The sequence below is a fragment of the Plectropomus leopardus genome, chromosome 16 (assembly GCF_008729295.1).
Source record: "Plectropomus leopardus isolate mb chromosome 16, YSFRI_Pleo_2.0, whole genome shotgun sequence".
Lineage (NCBI taxonomy): Eukaryota > Metazoa > Chordata > Actinopteri > Perciformes > Serranidae > Plectropomus > Plectropomus leopardus.
The window spans coordinates 12,251,639-12,265,419 of NC_056478.1; the positions used below are offsets into that span (position 1 = coordinate 12,251,639).

General features: G+C 41.1%; 1 protein-coding gene across 1 annotated transcript in view; it reads left to right on the forward strand.

The window, feature by feature from the left end:
• The window catches only part of LOC121955216 (NHS-like protein 1), a 133,742-nt gene that overhangs the window by 95,148 nt on the left and 24,813 nt on the right, over positions 1 to 13,781 (forward strand). The window contains 1 exon segment of the mRNA XM_042503065.1: positions 13,493 to 13,645. Within this exon segment, the coding sequence (XP_042358999.1) occupies positions 13,493 to 13,645 (153 nt within the window).

Consider the following 13,781-nt stretch of genomic DNA (forward strand, 5'->3'; position numbering starts at 1 on the left):
CATGCACTGAACGCTGTCCCTCCAATTTACAAACGTTCCTGTTTTAGTTCCAGCATATTGTCCTGCCAACGTCACTGTGGGTGACAGGTCAGCGGGGTTGGATCTCTTTAGATTTAAAACTGTGTTGCCCAGGGGAAACGGACGGTTAGCTGCAAATCCATCCTGACGGGGACATAAAACACCTCAAGTTAGCAACAAAACTGCCACCCTCTCTGAAGGCACCAAAAGCTCAGGCGTACAAATCAGCTTGCTCGTAAAAGAACAGCGTTTTAATGCCCTGCTCAACAGGCGTGTGCATTTAAAGACTGACCCGCCTTTTATTGTGCACGGCTAACATCGGGCTGTAAAAGTTTGCCTGTTAAATGAATGTATAGGAAGGACTTATTTAACGGTTGCACGCCTCCCTGTCAGTTTGTCTTCTTCCAGTTGTTATTACTGTTTGTTGACCTGGTCTTTGTTTTTAGGCTTTTCTTGTTTTGCCACCATGCTGAGGCACAAAGATTGCCATGTAAACAATGTTTTCTAGCACAGACTAGACTCTAATGCAGACTTGTCTTTCCAGTTGCTGTTCTCTCTCTCTCTTTCTCTTTTATCCTGGCTTAAATTTCAAAGAGGGTTGGGAGGGTCAGACGCCAGGGGAGTGAAAATTAGGCATGACCGCCAAGCCTGCTGGGCTTTTATGCATGTTTGTGCTCATAATAACTGTTTCTAGTGAGTCTCTACCTATGGATGTCTTGCATTCACACTTCATCTGTCTCTCTTCTCGCTTTTTTCCCTGCCCTTCACCCGTGACTTTTCCGTCCCAGCTGTCTTTATCTCCTCTCTCTGGTTTCTTTTGTCCCTCTAAACGCTGCCTTTTCTATCGTGCCTCACATCGCTACTCAGCAAAGTAGCTCTGCTTCCAGCACATCAAACAGTCTTTGAACATTTTGTGTATGCCTCTTCCTTTTTAAAAAAAAACAACTCTTTGTGCAAAGTTTTGCTTTTGATACCATCTCCATTTCCCCCTTTCATTAGTATTGTGCAGCTCTTTTCAATGATATTTCATGCACATTCACACACAGAGCTGTGTGAAAACAGCTACATGGTGTTTGAACAGAAAACATAAGTGTGTCCCCACATCAAGGCGAGGATATGCACATACATATGCTTGTGAAACAGAAAATGCACACAAAGAACAGAGTCTGATTTTGTTAGTGATGGTTTGTGTGCATGCTCAGGGCGTAGCTTGCAGGGTGTCACCCAGACTTGGAGGGTTTTCTCATGGATCACAAAGGAGGAGCAGCCTATAGAGGGAGGCCCCACTCCCTTTCAGTCAGAAGAATGCACACAGACAAACTCACAAAATGCAGCGGTTTTCATTGCAGAATTGAATGTACATCAGATCTCTCCAGTTTACAAGTAAAGTAAAACTTTTGTTTAAAATATAAACTGGAATGAAATCACACACTCTTCTGTTTACTCATGTGGCAGATAAATAATTGTGTTATGCTAAATCACAGCAGCATACACCAAACTTTTTCACTTAAATGACATGTTTGCAGCCACTTCAGGAGCTTTAAGTGAGCCTTGAAGACCCCTTCAATCTGATCTCTTTTAACCCCCGTCATGATTTGCATGTTATCATGCAAATACACCGCAGATCAAGCATTGACTCTATGATGGTGAACATAGAGGGTTCTGCTGTCTGCTTTTTATTGTGTGAGCTGTTTGTGTCTGTTTTTCTGTCTTAATGTGTATGTGCACTCAGTCAATGAGGGCAGTTATAGGACGGGTGTGTGTGTGTGTGTGTGTGTGTGTGTGTGTGTGTGTGTGTGTGTGTGTGTGTGTGTGTGTGTGTGTGTGTGTGTGTGTGTGTGTGTGTGTGTGTGTTGTGATGGAATCCCAGCTGCTTCAATGGAGTAGGTCAGACGGAAACACCAGAATATGGGTGGGGGGAGGAGGGAAGATTGGCGTTACCCAGTAACCCCTGTCTGCTGAACAGACAGAAGTGCAATGGAGGAAAGAAAGAGAGGGAGACCGATAGAGGAGCTGAGAGGGAGACAGCGAGAGTTTGGTGTCAGAAAAAGGTCATTCACCAAGTCCTGGAGCTCATTGAACTTAAAGGGACAGTTCACCCTCAAAAAAATGTGTTTTTTTTTCTTTTACCAGTTAATTTATCAATGTAGTTTGTTTTGTAGTGAGTTGCTAAGTGTTGGAGATATTAGCCGTAGAGATGTCTGCCTCCTCTCCAAAATACTGAGACTAGATGGCACTTGGCTTGTGTTGCTGAAAGTGCCAAAAAAGTACATTTGAAAAACTCAATCTGTATTAGGAAACCATGACCCAGTTACTCAAGATAATCCATAGACCTTGTTGTGAGCAGTTTCATGTCAGAACTATTTTCTTTATACCAAACTACACCCACCAACTGTATCACTGAGCAGCGTGCATCTATGGTTAAGTACCATACATAGTTGCCATAATTTGGTAGAAAAAAAATACTTCCTACATAAAACTGCTCACAACAAGGTCTGTGGATTATTTTGAGTAACCAGGACATGAATTTTAGAAAGAAACTGCTGTTGAGTTGGGTTTTTTTGGTTTTTTTTGGTGTTTTGAGCACCACAATTCAAGTGCCATTTGGTTCCATTATATTAGAAAGAAGACAGACATATCTATGGCAGATATCTCTACTACCTGGCAACTCACACCAAAACAATCTAGATTGATAAATAGCACTACAGGTAAGAGGAAAAATGTGTGTTTTTGATGCTGTGCTGATGCGTGGGAACTTTACCCCATGCTCAAATCATTCTTGCCAGAAAAACAGTGAAACCAGTGATCATAGCTTGTTTATTCAGCCCAGCCGCTCTGTCACGCTGGTTTCTGTGTGTGTGTGTGTGTGTGTGTGTGTTTTTTTTTTTTTCAAGCAAGAGTTGTGTTTATTCAGGAGTGAGTTTGAAGTTTAACTTTGGTTTACTGCGTTTTTATGAGCGTTGTAGAGAGTTGTTTCCTGCCTATCCGTGTTTACCTTTTCCTGGCTTGCCTTAAGGGGTTTCATCACCAACATCAAAACACTACTTAATCATACTACTACTGCTTTTTCTTGTAGTAGCTCTGTAAGGATTTGTTTATGCAGTTTAATTTCACAACTCAAGCACGTGAACCAATGCCAGAAATGTAATTTCTTATTAAGACTATTGATGTCATGTAGGAAAGTGAAACAGTTTGTAAAGTAAAATCCAACATATGATCATTAACCCCTAAAGCTTCATCACACCACACTACCTCCCGCACTCCCCTGCCCTCTTTGCTGATAGATAATTCATGCCTTGCTCTATATCTCAGAGAGACCGAAGCGATCGGGTTCCCACTGACCCCTGGTGCTACGCTTTCATTCACAGAGATGTAGGAATGAAAGAAAGGGGGAGGGGATTAGAGAGTCAATATGTTGCTCTACATGTTATAAATTATAGATTCTCATTCACAGAAAAGAGAGATGGGCTGAGATGAAAGGGATTTACGTTGTAGGGTTTTTATTTATCAATTTTTTAAGGGGTTTTGGTACATTTCCTGTTTGAGCATCCAAGTCCAAATAACCATTTGTTGCTAATAGGTTTGCACATTTATAGAACTGGTTTCTTTTTCTTTTTCACATTGCTTTAAACCAAATGTGTGAGAGATTTTTGGCTGTTAGTGTAAACATGCGATCTCACAACATGTTTTTGGTTTGAGATGGTTCTTTGTACATTTGTATAGTAATAACTGAAAATGTATTGGGATTAAAATGCTGATGCTGCACAGATTCTCTCAGCTGTCTCGTTAAAGGGATTCTCATCCTTGATTATTTAAGAAAAAAATGAGAGCTTTTGGCTTACTTAACTTAATGAATTTTAACTAATGACCTTCCAGTGACAACGTGCCTCTGTTTAAATCCATTCATGTTTAGTTCCAGTGAAACAGCTCTGCAAAATTGTGCGTTCAATGATGCTGCATGCATACAGATACAAAGTGTTGGCGTGCATTCACGTGTGCGACAATTACTTGGCCCCGTTGTCGGCGCCTCATGTTTTCCTGCTTATCTCACCTTCGCAGGTTTTCTTCTGACTAATTGGAAGGTGTGCAAGGTCAGAGCCTTAACAAGAGAACGAAGCAAAGAAAGAGGGAGGGGGGAATACAATCAATACAGGCTAGATTACATTAGCAGTCATGAAAGCACTCATGTCTGAAAGAAAGAGAGAAGAAGAGAAGGAAAGAGAAGTGGATGGAGGGAGAAGAGAGATTTGACATTAGGCGGATCAGGTAGAGTTGAGGGTTTTGGAGGGGGGCGCAGCTTAGCTCTCCCTTCTTAAGTCCAATTAGAAAAATAAAAGCTGAGACCTGTCAGATGAAGCTCTGTGTGTGTGTGTGTGTGTGTGTGTGTGTGTGTGTGTGTGTGTGCGTGTGTGCGTGTGTGTTTATAGATGCCAGGTTCATGCACTTTGGGAATTTGAACGGATGCTTGATAGACTTCATTACTGAACAAGAGGGAGGGAGGTGTGTGTTTTGGGGATTGATCGAATGTTAGAGTTGGGCCAGAGGGAATTAAATTCGGCAGTCAGGGTTTTTTAAAAAAAAAAAAAAAAAAAAAACTAGGGTGTGTATGTGAGAGAGTTTGTGTAGCTGTAGTTGCCTCTGCCAGGTTGATGGGGAGATCCAAACAAGGTGTGAAGACAAGGAAGCAGAGCAGGAGCCCCCTCATCAATCTCTCCTCTTTATTATCACTCTGCCACGTTCACCCTTAAGTCTTAATCACATCTAGTGCAACAAGATTTGTTAATCAACCCTGATTTCTCTCTACTTTCCTCTGAGGGTCACCAACATTTTGTACGTGAACACACTGCTGGTTGTTTAACAAGACGAGATACTCAGTGTCTTGCCACAGGGCCTAACACTAATGAAGATGTGTTGAGATTGTGTGTTTCAATGCTGACAATTAGCTTTATCAGCAATTCAAATAGTTAAATGGGCAGAAAAACAGCTGTAATTATCTCAAGAAAGTGTTTTGCATTTTGCAATAATGAATAAATTTGCATGTAGCTAATGTTGTGATTTTCAATGAATGTTTTAGATTAGTTGATACATCTGATTAGTTCATAATTTCAGTGATTTTAAAAGTAAAAAAGTTCTCATTATGATAATAAACTCAATATTTTTGGTTTCTTTAGTTAGTTAGACATTTGAATATGCCCCCCTTGGAACCATGGGAACATTTTATAGACTTATAATTTCTATAATAATTGATTAATCTGGGAAAAAAAACATTCAGAGATGAATCGAAAAGAATTAAAAGAATGATTGATTACAGTTCCAGAGTGTTTCCTAATACAACAAGGTAGCAAAGAAGAAACAAAAAGCTAATATTGCCTCATCTTAGGTAATCAAGATTTATTAATTTCATAACCAGGGGCTAATATGAGCAGAATTGCTTTTAAATCATGTTCATGTTAATCCCAGATTATGATGTTTGTCGTCCTAAATAAGCTCTCCCTCTGCTGTCCAAGCTTCATCCACAGAGTCTGTCACGCTTCCTTCATATGCTTCTTAGAGTATGAACAGATGAAACATTGATATTGTTTGGAGGGGGGTGTGAGGGGGGGCTTCTATTTATCACTGGGAGGGAGCGGAAGGATGTATGGACGTATGGCTGAATGGATGGATAGCCCTAATCCTAGAGGTGGCCTAGATTTGAAGCCCTCCTTCAGCGGATAGAGTTGTTGACCTGTCTGTAACACAGTGTGTGTGTTTGTGTGTGTGTGTGTGTGTGTGTGTGTGTGTGTGTGTGTGTGTGGGGTGACACGGTCCTGAGAACAATAGGCTCTTTAATGAGTGATGCCGCCTGGGCTCACGACTGCATAAATGATCATAATACTGTACGCGTGCCAAACAGTACGAGACACAAGCCAAGCGGAGGCTACTGACAGAACATGAGGACTCACAAAGACTTAGAGGAAAAAAGTTTGACACATGGAGAAAGACTTTACCTAAACCCTTTCAGATGGACTGAGAAAACCCGCGTTTATTGTCAATAAGAATGGGTTCATTCATATTGCTTCCAATTTGGGTTAAAAGTAGGGCTGAAATTGAGGATTTTTTGAATGTTTGGTTAATCTCTTTAAAATGTTCTTTTTTTGTTTTATTTGTCAGACTGTTTAATCTATAGAATAAAAATTAATGATAATATTTCAAAGCCTTTTTATTGCCTGTTTTGTCTGACAATGGTCCAAAACCCAAAGATACTAAATTGCTAATGATAAACTACAGTGAAAAGCAAAAAATCTTTACATTTGAGAACCAGGAATTGGTAAATGTTTGGCATGTTTACCTACATGTATTCGTTTTATGCTGATACACAAACTGATGAATTCATTCAGCATGTGTTTTAAGTCCACCTGACACCGCTCATCTTTGGTATGAAACATCAACACTGGTTTCTATAATCACAGCAGAATTGCAGTTGCATATAGTTTATGTGTGGCTGTTATTGTAGGATTATTGTAACTTTATAGGAGGTTTTGGTGGCTACTTGTCACCTTCTCAACCATACATTTTAGGCTATGCCACATTAAAATCTTTTTGATTTAAAACACATAACTGTGTTTACACCTAGGGTCCACATTACTCTGGCATTTTGTAACTCCTAAAACAGACGTTTTAAATTGCTGCTGACCCCATTTTATTTTGGAAACTCTGGGGTTTTATTTCAGTCTGAATGGGTGGAAACAGAGACTTTTGGAAACAGTGATGCAGACACCCACGAGTATTTCCTGATTGAGTCTTATCAGTTGCAACATGTCATGTCAGAACATTGTAGTCAGGTCTACATACACGTCATTTCATAGTCCTTGTGTAGGTGCTGTCTTTCTAATCGAATGGCCTGAGACAGACTTGAACATTAATATAGATTGTAGGGTGTAATGTAGCTTTTAATAAGTTGGCCTTAAAAAAAGAGACTCAAATAAACTTACAACACTTCATTGGTACCTGCTTTGTCTCTGGAGCCACTTTTTACAAACTCCCAAATTGACAACTCTCATTAGAAGACATATTTACACACTGAAAATATTTGTCTGTGTGGATGCTGATGATGAATTAATAACCTTTTACAGCAGTATTTTCTGAAAAAGGTCAAACACAGGATGAACTTTCCAGAAGAATAGGACATTTACCGAGACATATTACCCACATTCAGAGCTTCATAACTCAACGACAAGAGCGACTACTTGTGACTGTAAGTACTGTGGATAGACACTTAGCAGCGTGCAGACAATGCAGAAACGCTGAATGTTACTAAACATTAAATATACACACACGATGCAAACTGCTGTCCACAGCACTTCAGTGTTCAGCGGGCTGAAAGGTTCAGATGAGCAAGGTCGAAGGGGGAGGAGGCGGAGGGAAACGAGGGGAAACCTTTCTACCACAAATTCAAGGATCATTTGCAGTCCCATTCAAGCTCTTGTTGCAGCCCCCCCCCCCCCCAACCATTTTGGCTGAAAAGAAATACGGTCGCAGAAGGAGGGGCAGCCCTGCCCTCATGGATGTCTGTGTGTGTGTGTGTGTGTGTGTGTGCGCGTAGGTCCGTGTTTGCACGTATTTGAATGGGTGGGTGCCGGAGCGTGTGTGTGTGATAGATTGTGAGCGGATTGGACAATGGGAGGATTGTATGTGATCTATATTCATGTGGCACAGATTCAGCGGCCATGTGCGCACACAGCAGGCTGGGAATGATCAGACAGAGGGAGAGGGCTGGATTGAAAAACATCCAAAGAGACGGAATATTTGATTTATATAAAGAAATTCTGGTTTTAGTCAAATCAGATAGTGGAAAACTGGGATGCAATCTGTTTAGTCATTTTAAAAAATGCTGTAATGTTGTTTTATAAACCATAAATGAGTACAAAATGAGATCAAACTGGATTAATGTCAGAGCTTTAGTGTGCTTCCTGTTTGCATTACACTTTGCATGCAGGTGGGAGCTGCATCCTCCTGAGAATACCTCACGGAAACCTCTCTCTTTTCAAGCATGTGCAAAGTTCTCCAGTAGAGGTGGCTCACAGTTTAATTAGATGCAGGAAAATTCCCTAGATTAGTCTGTCGTAGCGGTGAAATTGGCAATACACGGATTACTTTTGCGAGAGTAGAGCAGAGTAGAAAGTAAGGGGGGGAAAAAAACACTGAAACTAGAATTGACATCCGCAGCAAAATAGTATGAGCGTGCAAGTTGGTTCTAATAAAGCATGTTTAACTTTCAGCTATATCCTGAGTCCCGCAGAGTAAAGAAGAAAGAGAGCACACAGAGAGAAAGACAGAGCGAGAGAGAACGACTGATGATGAGAAATAAAGGGAGAGGCAGCCAGAACTCCTTGGTAACCAAAGCACAGAGGAACAGAGGGGCCGGTCCTACACCCCTCCCGCTGTGTGTGTGTGTTTGTGTGTGTCTCCGAGGACTGGACTGCCTGAGGGGGGAGTGGTGGTGGTGGTGGTGATGATGGGGGGAGTGGTGGACCGAGTGTGTGTCTAGAGAGAGAGACGGAGAGAGAGAGAGAGAGAGAGAGATGGGGGAGACACTCATTGTCGGCATAGTAGACACTCACACACACTCTCAGCCGAGCCACTGTGGAGTGAGAATGTGAGCCGACACCAGCGCTCCTTCATCCTGTCTTCTCTCTCTTATTCCCTGGATTTTTTGTGCCATACAAGGACTTTTTTTTTCCAAGAGAGAGATACACTCAACCGGAATAATGGTGTTTATCGGGACCTCGTTAAAATCTGTTATTAAATACTTCAAAAGGAAGGGTAAGATATGTTTACTTCTGCTCTAAATCAAATCATTAATGTATAATATGAGAAGTTTTAGACTTTATACATGAAAACTAGAACAAAGGAGTGAGCAACTGATTAGACTTTGTACAATTTTGCATCATTTTGACAGAAATGTATTAACGAGTGTCTGATTTGCTTTAACAGACATTTTTAATATCTTTAATTTGCTTTTCTATATCGGAAGTGGACGCACACCAGCTTCAATGCTTTGTATATATCATTTTATTACAAACTAATGGGCATGTTGCTTCACCGCTGCCTCCGCTGAGCCCAGAGACAACCCTCTGTTGCACCCTGTTTCCAGGTAACCATTGGGCCAAGACTTCACAGAGCCGACAACTATTAGCACTAAATGACCCGACAGCGTTTATAAAAGGTGGCAGCTGGAAGCATTTAGAATCACAGCTACTCTTTTAGGAAAAAATGGCTCTTTTTCCTTTGTCTTGGAACAATTTAGAAGTTTTTAATGTTTATTTAGTTCTAAGTGTTTTGCAGAATCTGATCTAGATGTCAAAAGAAACCAGGTCTGTGTGCCATTTACAGTATGTGCTGGAGATTATGGTTAGGAGGATTAGTTTACGCTCCGAGGCTATTATTTTATAAATGGCTGTGTATTACGCACGTGAGGATGTTTAACAAAGATGTGGTCAATGCAGGGCGAGCCGATTCTAATCTCAGGTGTATTTATAGTATGTTTTACAGTCAAGGCTGAGGTGATGTTGTTAATCATTAGCTCAGCGTTTTTGCACTTATCTTGCCATCTTGCACATGCCTGCACCTTGGTGCTCCGCTGTAGTCCAGAGGGTAGTGAGCTCCATACTGAGCAGTGCTCATATCCTCATCCGTAAACTTTTTAGACACTGAAAGGGGAGAAAGTAGAATGCACATTAATTTGGGTTTAAGGTTAAAAAAATCCAATAAGGCATGTCATTTAACTAGAATATATGGTATTCACATTATAAATAGCCCCTATAAAGAGATATTTTCCTTTGAATGACTTCTCTGTAAGTTTCATCTATAGTATTCACCTGAACCAGCCCTGCGACGACCCTTACAGTAGTTGTCATATGCATAACACCAATACTATATTGGCTGCAGTGTGACGTGGGACCCAGTTCAGGATTAACACAGATTATAGATCAAAACAGATAATAACTTTTGTGTGTGTGTGTGCATGTAAACACAAATTCTAGGGATTCTTGTGTGCAGCAACCTCTGCATGTTTAGCCGCGATGCTCTTTGCAGCCTGCTTGTGTCTGTCAGAGTGTTCTCCTGTTTGCTCTCAGGCTACGTCGGGAGTGCGGGGATGTCAATGGACAGAGGGATTAGTAGACTTCTGAAAGACTTTCGCGCCACAGTCCAGTGTGTGTGAAACTCTGTGTGTGTGTTGAGGGGCTAGGGCGTATTGTGGCACTGAAAAGCCTGATGTGGAGACTGATGCAGAGGGACAATACAGGCTTTGTGTCCATAGTCCCCATGTCCTTGGTGTGCCTATAGCCTTGCTGAGGTCTATTCAAACCTCATCGTCAGAGAGCGGGGTGGGGGAGGGCTACCTGTAGCAAGAAATTATAGAAACGGGTTTCATAGGGAATGGATTATGTAAAACCCTTATTTATAGAAGCGAGCTAATTTAAGGATGGACTCTCATCCACACAAAGCTGGGGCGTCACTGCCTTGCTTGTAGGTGTGTTGTGGGGTCCGGCGCTCTGAGATCCAAAACCAACTGCTCGTCAGATTATTCGACCTTCACATTTTTAATTCCAATTTCATTAAACTGTGTGTGAGTGGGTTTTGTGGTGTGTGTGTTTGTGTGTTTCATGCCACTGTCCAGTCTGTACTTGTGGTCAGAGGAGTTTTGCCGCGTGATGTGTTTCATTGATTATTCTGACCAGTGCAGGCACCCTGTTAGACTGCATGTGTAACAACACGGGTTTACAATGACAACAACGCCCAATTTACATATACACTCTACTTTGCTGTTTGCAACCATCACAAACCGTCATGTAATGTTGACATGTAACAAATTGTGGGTAATGTGGGGTTTTTGGGGGGAGGGCTTTACGCCTTCAGACGTGTGTTGTGGATGTCTTAACTCTCCATTTGTCACATTTGGTTGCAAATAAGTCCTGTGATGTAAATAGCTGTTTATTTACATCACTTGAGTACCACATAAGAAATTAAATGTAGTGAGACTGCAGCCACAGAACATACTGTTATGTACATGTTTTCCTCTTACTTGTATTGTCTGCAGTATGTGTGTCATCTTTACTGTTACATGGGTGAGCATGCAAAGGTGTGTGTTTGAAAGTAGCAGCAATATTTGGGAGAGGAAGTGGATGAACAAGGAGAAAAAAAGTGTTTGGTAACAAGACTGAGAGGAATATGAATAAACACAAAGACCCCTCTCTGTGCTAAAAGGAATACTTCACCCCCAAATGACCATTTGTATAACAATTACTAACATAGTGTTATGTGGGATTCCTGGAGAAAAGGTTTTTCTGTCATTCTTCTGGTGAACAAAGAATCCAAAATCTGAGAAAGTTCTTGATGAATTGAGGTCACAGGGATTCACATTTAACATCAGCAAAACTATATCAAAACATCTGTTTCCAAATTCTTACACAATCGTGCACTATAATCCAGGTCTCATTTATCCAGGTACATGCTCAGTACCTCTGTAACACATATTTTTTTTTGTTTAAAACCTTAGTATTTTAAACAGAACTGAAAGAGAAACGTATCTATGGTCTAGTCACGGCAAGACTCCATCTACAAAAAATCTAATTTTACCTCACTAAAGACTGTAGCTGCTGGCCTACAATCACAAAAATCACATAGATAACACAAAATAACTGGTCGAGCCAGCAGTAGACCAGCAGTTCCTATGTTCAGCATTGTAAAATAACTGCTTTTGTCAATGGAGTCTGGCATTGAAGAGAGCATTAATGAATTCAGTTCCACATCCGAAAGAGCTGTCTGATTGGGAAGTACTGAGCATACGACTGGATGGATGAAACTTGGATTAAACTGCAGGAGCTATGTGAGAATTTGGAAACGTATGTTTCAATATGGTTAAGCTATTGTTAAATGTGGCCTCCTTTTACTTTAGTTCAAAAACAAAATTCACAAACTCTGCATTACAGGAGGTGAGTAATTAATATACAAATGGCCACATGGGGATGAGTATGCCTTTAAGAAGCTCTTAACAGCTGCACATTCCTCAACAAGCTATGGAGATGGACATTAAGGTACCATTAGTCTCCAGCAGAAGCAGGACTTTTCTTCTTAATAAATCCATAAAACATTTTTTTCTGCTTTACTCATTAGTCACACAGTAGTATTATGGTCACAAACAAGCAAAGTTTTACTGATCCCAGAAAGACTTTTAAGATGGTCAGTGTGAAGCCCATCAGACGTTATCTGTATATCAAAGCAGTTACACACTGTCTCACACTTTCTCCAACGACCAATTTGCAGCCATAGGCACCCCACCCGGTACTACCACCTCAGAGGCCTTCTGTCCTCCCCCAACACACACACACACAGCCCATCCTACTATGGCTCATTAGCAGCTGTGAAGAAGCACTCAAACAAAAACAGCCCCTTTCATGACCCATCCCCTTCCTCCTGGTTTTTCCAAATGTCTCCCTCTGTCCCAGTCAGATGGACATGTTGTGATGGTCAGGATAGGGACAAACAGACAGCTTTTTAAATGGAGATAGTCCTTCATCCACGATCACCAACTTTGGCCTGGATACGCTCACTTGGTAAGCCTAACTTTTGGGAAGGGTGCGTGTGATTGTTAATGTTTACACCTAAGTCTTTTTGCTGACGGTTGTATTTAGTGGCTTACATATGTAGCATGGTCGTAAGCTCGTATTCCTGGGTAATGAGCATCACAAGCTTCTACCGGTTGGAAGTAGAAACAAGAAAGGGCATCAAAATCTGTAGTTAATATTTCTTTTATTATGTCTGATGTAGAGAAGTGCTTTAGAAATGTATTTAAAAAAGTACACACAAAAACAGGGGAAAAGGATAGTTTTTCTTGTCTTGTAAAGACAGATAGTTGCATGTTGTCAGCTAGCTGTGTATGTTAATCTCGTTAAAACCTATAATATGAGTGCTGCTGCTCGTTTTTTGGGGGGGGGTAAAAGTTAAATTGCTTAAGTTTTCAGTAGCCTGTTTGAGTTTGAGCTGGATAATATCTAGTTAGTGTTTCCCTCCAACATACTCTTTATCCCTCCTCTACCTCCCCCCTCTGACTTGTGTGGCCTAACGTGTGATGTCTCAGATATGTGTCATGTTGTTGGTGTGTAGACTGACACCTCGATGCAAAGCACCTCAATTTCCTTTCCGTTCCTTTTCTCCGCCAAATATAAACAAATCGCTCTAAATGCTACTGTTTCCACAGGACATTTTCCATAATTTACTGTTTACAAAGGTTTGAGAATTAGTTAACTCTCTTTCTTCTCTAAAACTCAATATTTTCAAATGTGGCTGGGTTATTTTTTGCTTTTTCTGTTGGTAACTAGAGTTATTAAGAATGTATTAGAATAACCTTTAATATGTCCAGTATCGTCATCAACATAGGCAATATACCTCAAGATAAACTAAATTTTGTACCCCGATCTGTGTGTCTTTACAGCGGTGTCTAACCTGGACGAGGAGAGCAAGTGGACGGTACATTACACAGCTCCGTGGCACCAGCAGGAGAACGTCTTCCTACCAGGCAGCCGGCCGCCCTGCGTAGAGGACCTCCACCGTCAGGCCAAAGTCAACCTCAAGACCGCCCTGCGAGGTAAGGATCATTCAAATTGGATCACTTTAGAGAGCGTGACAGAATCCAACATTATGACAGACAATATCAGGGTTAGAGGAGTCATTTGTGCAGAGAGGGTGATTGCATGTCTGAATCGTTTCAGGTTCTTTTGTTT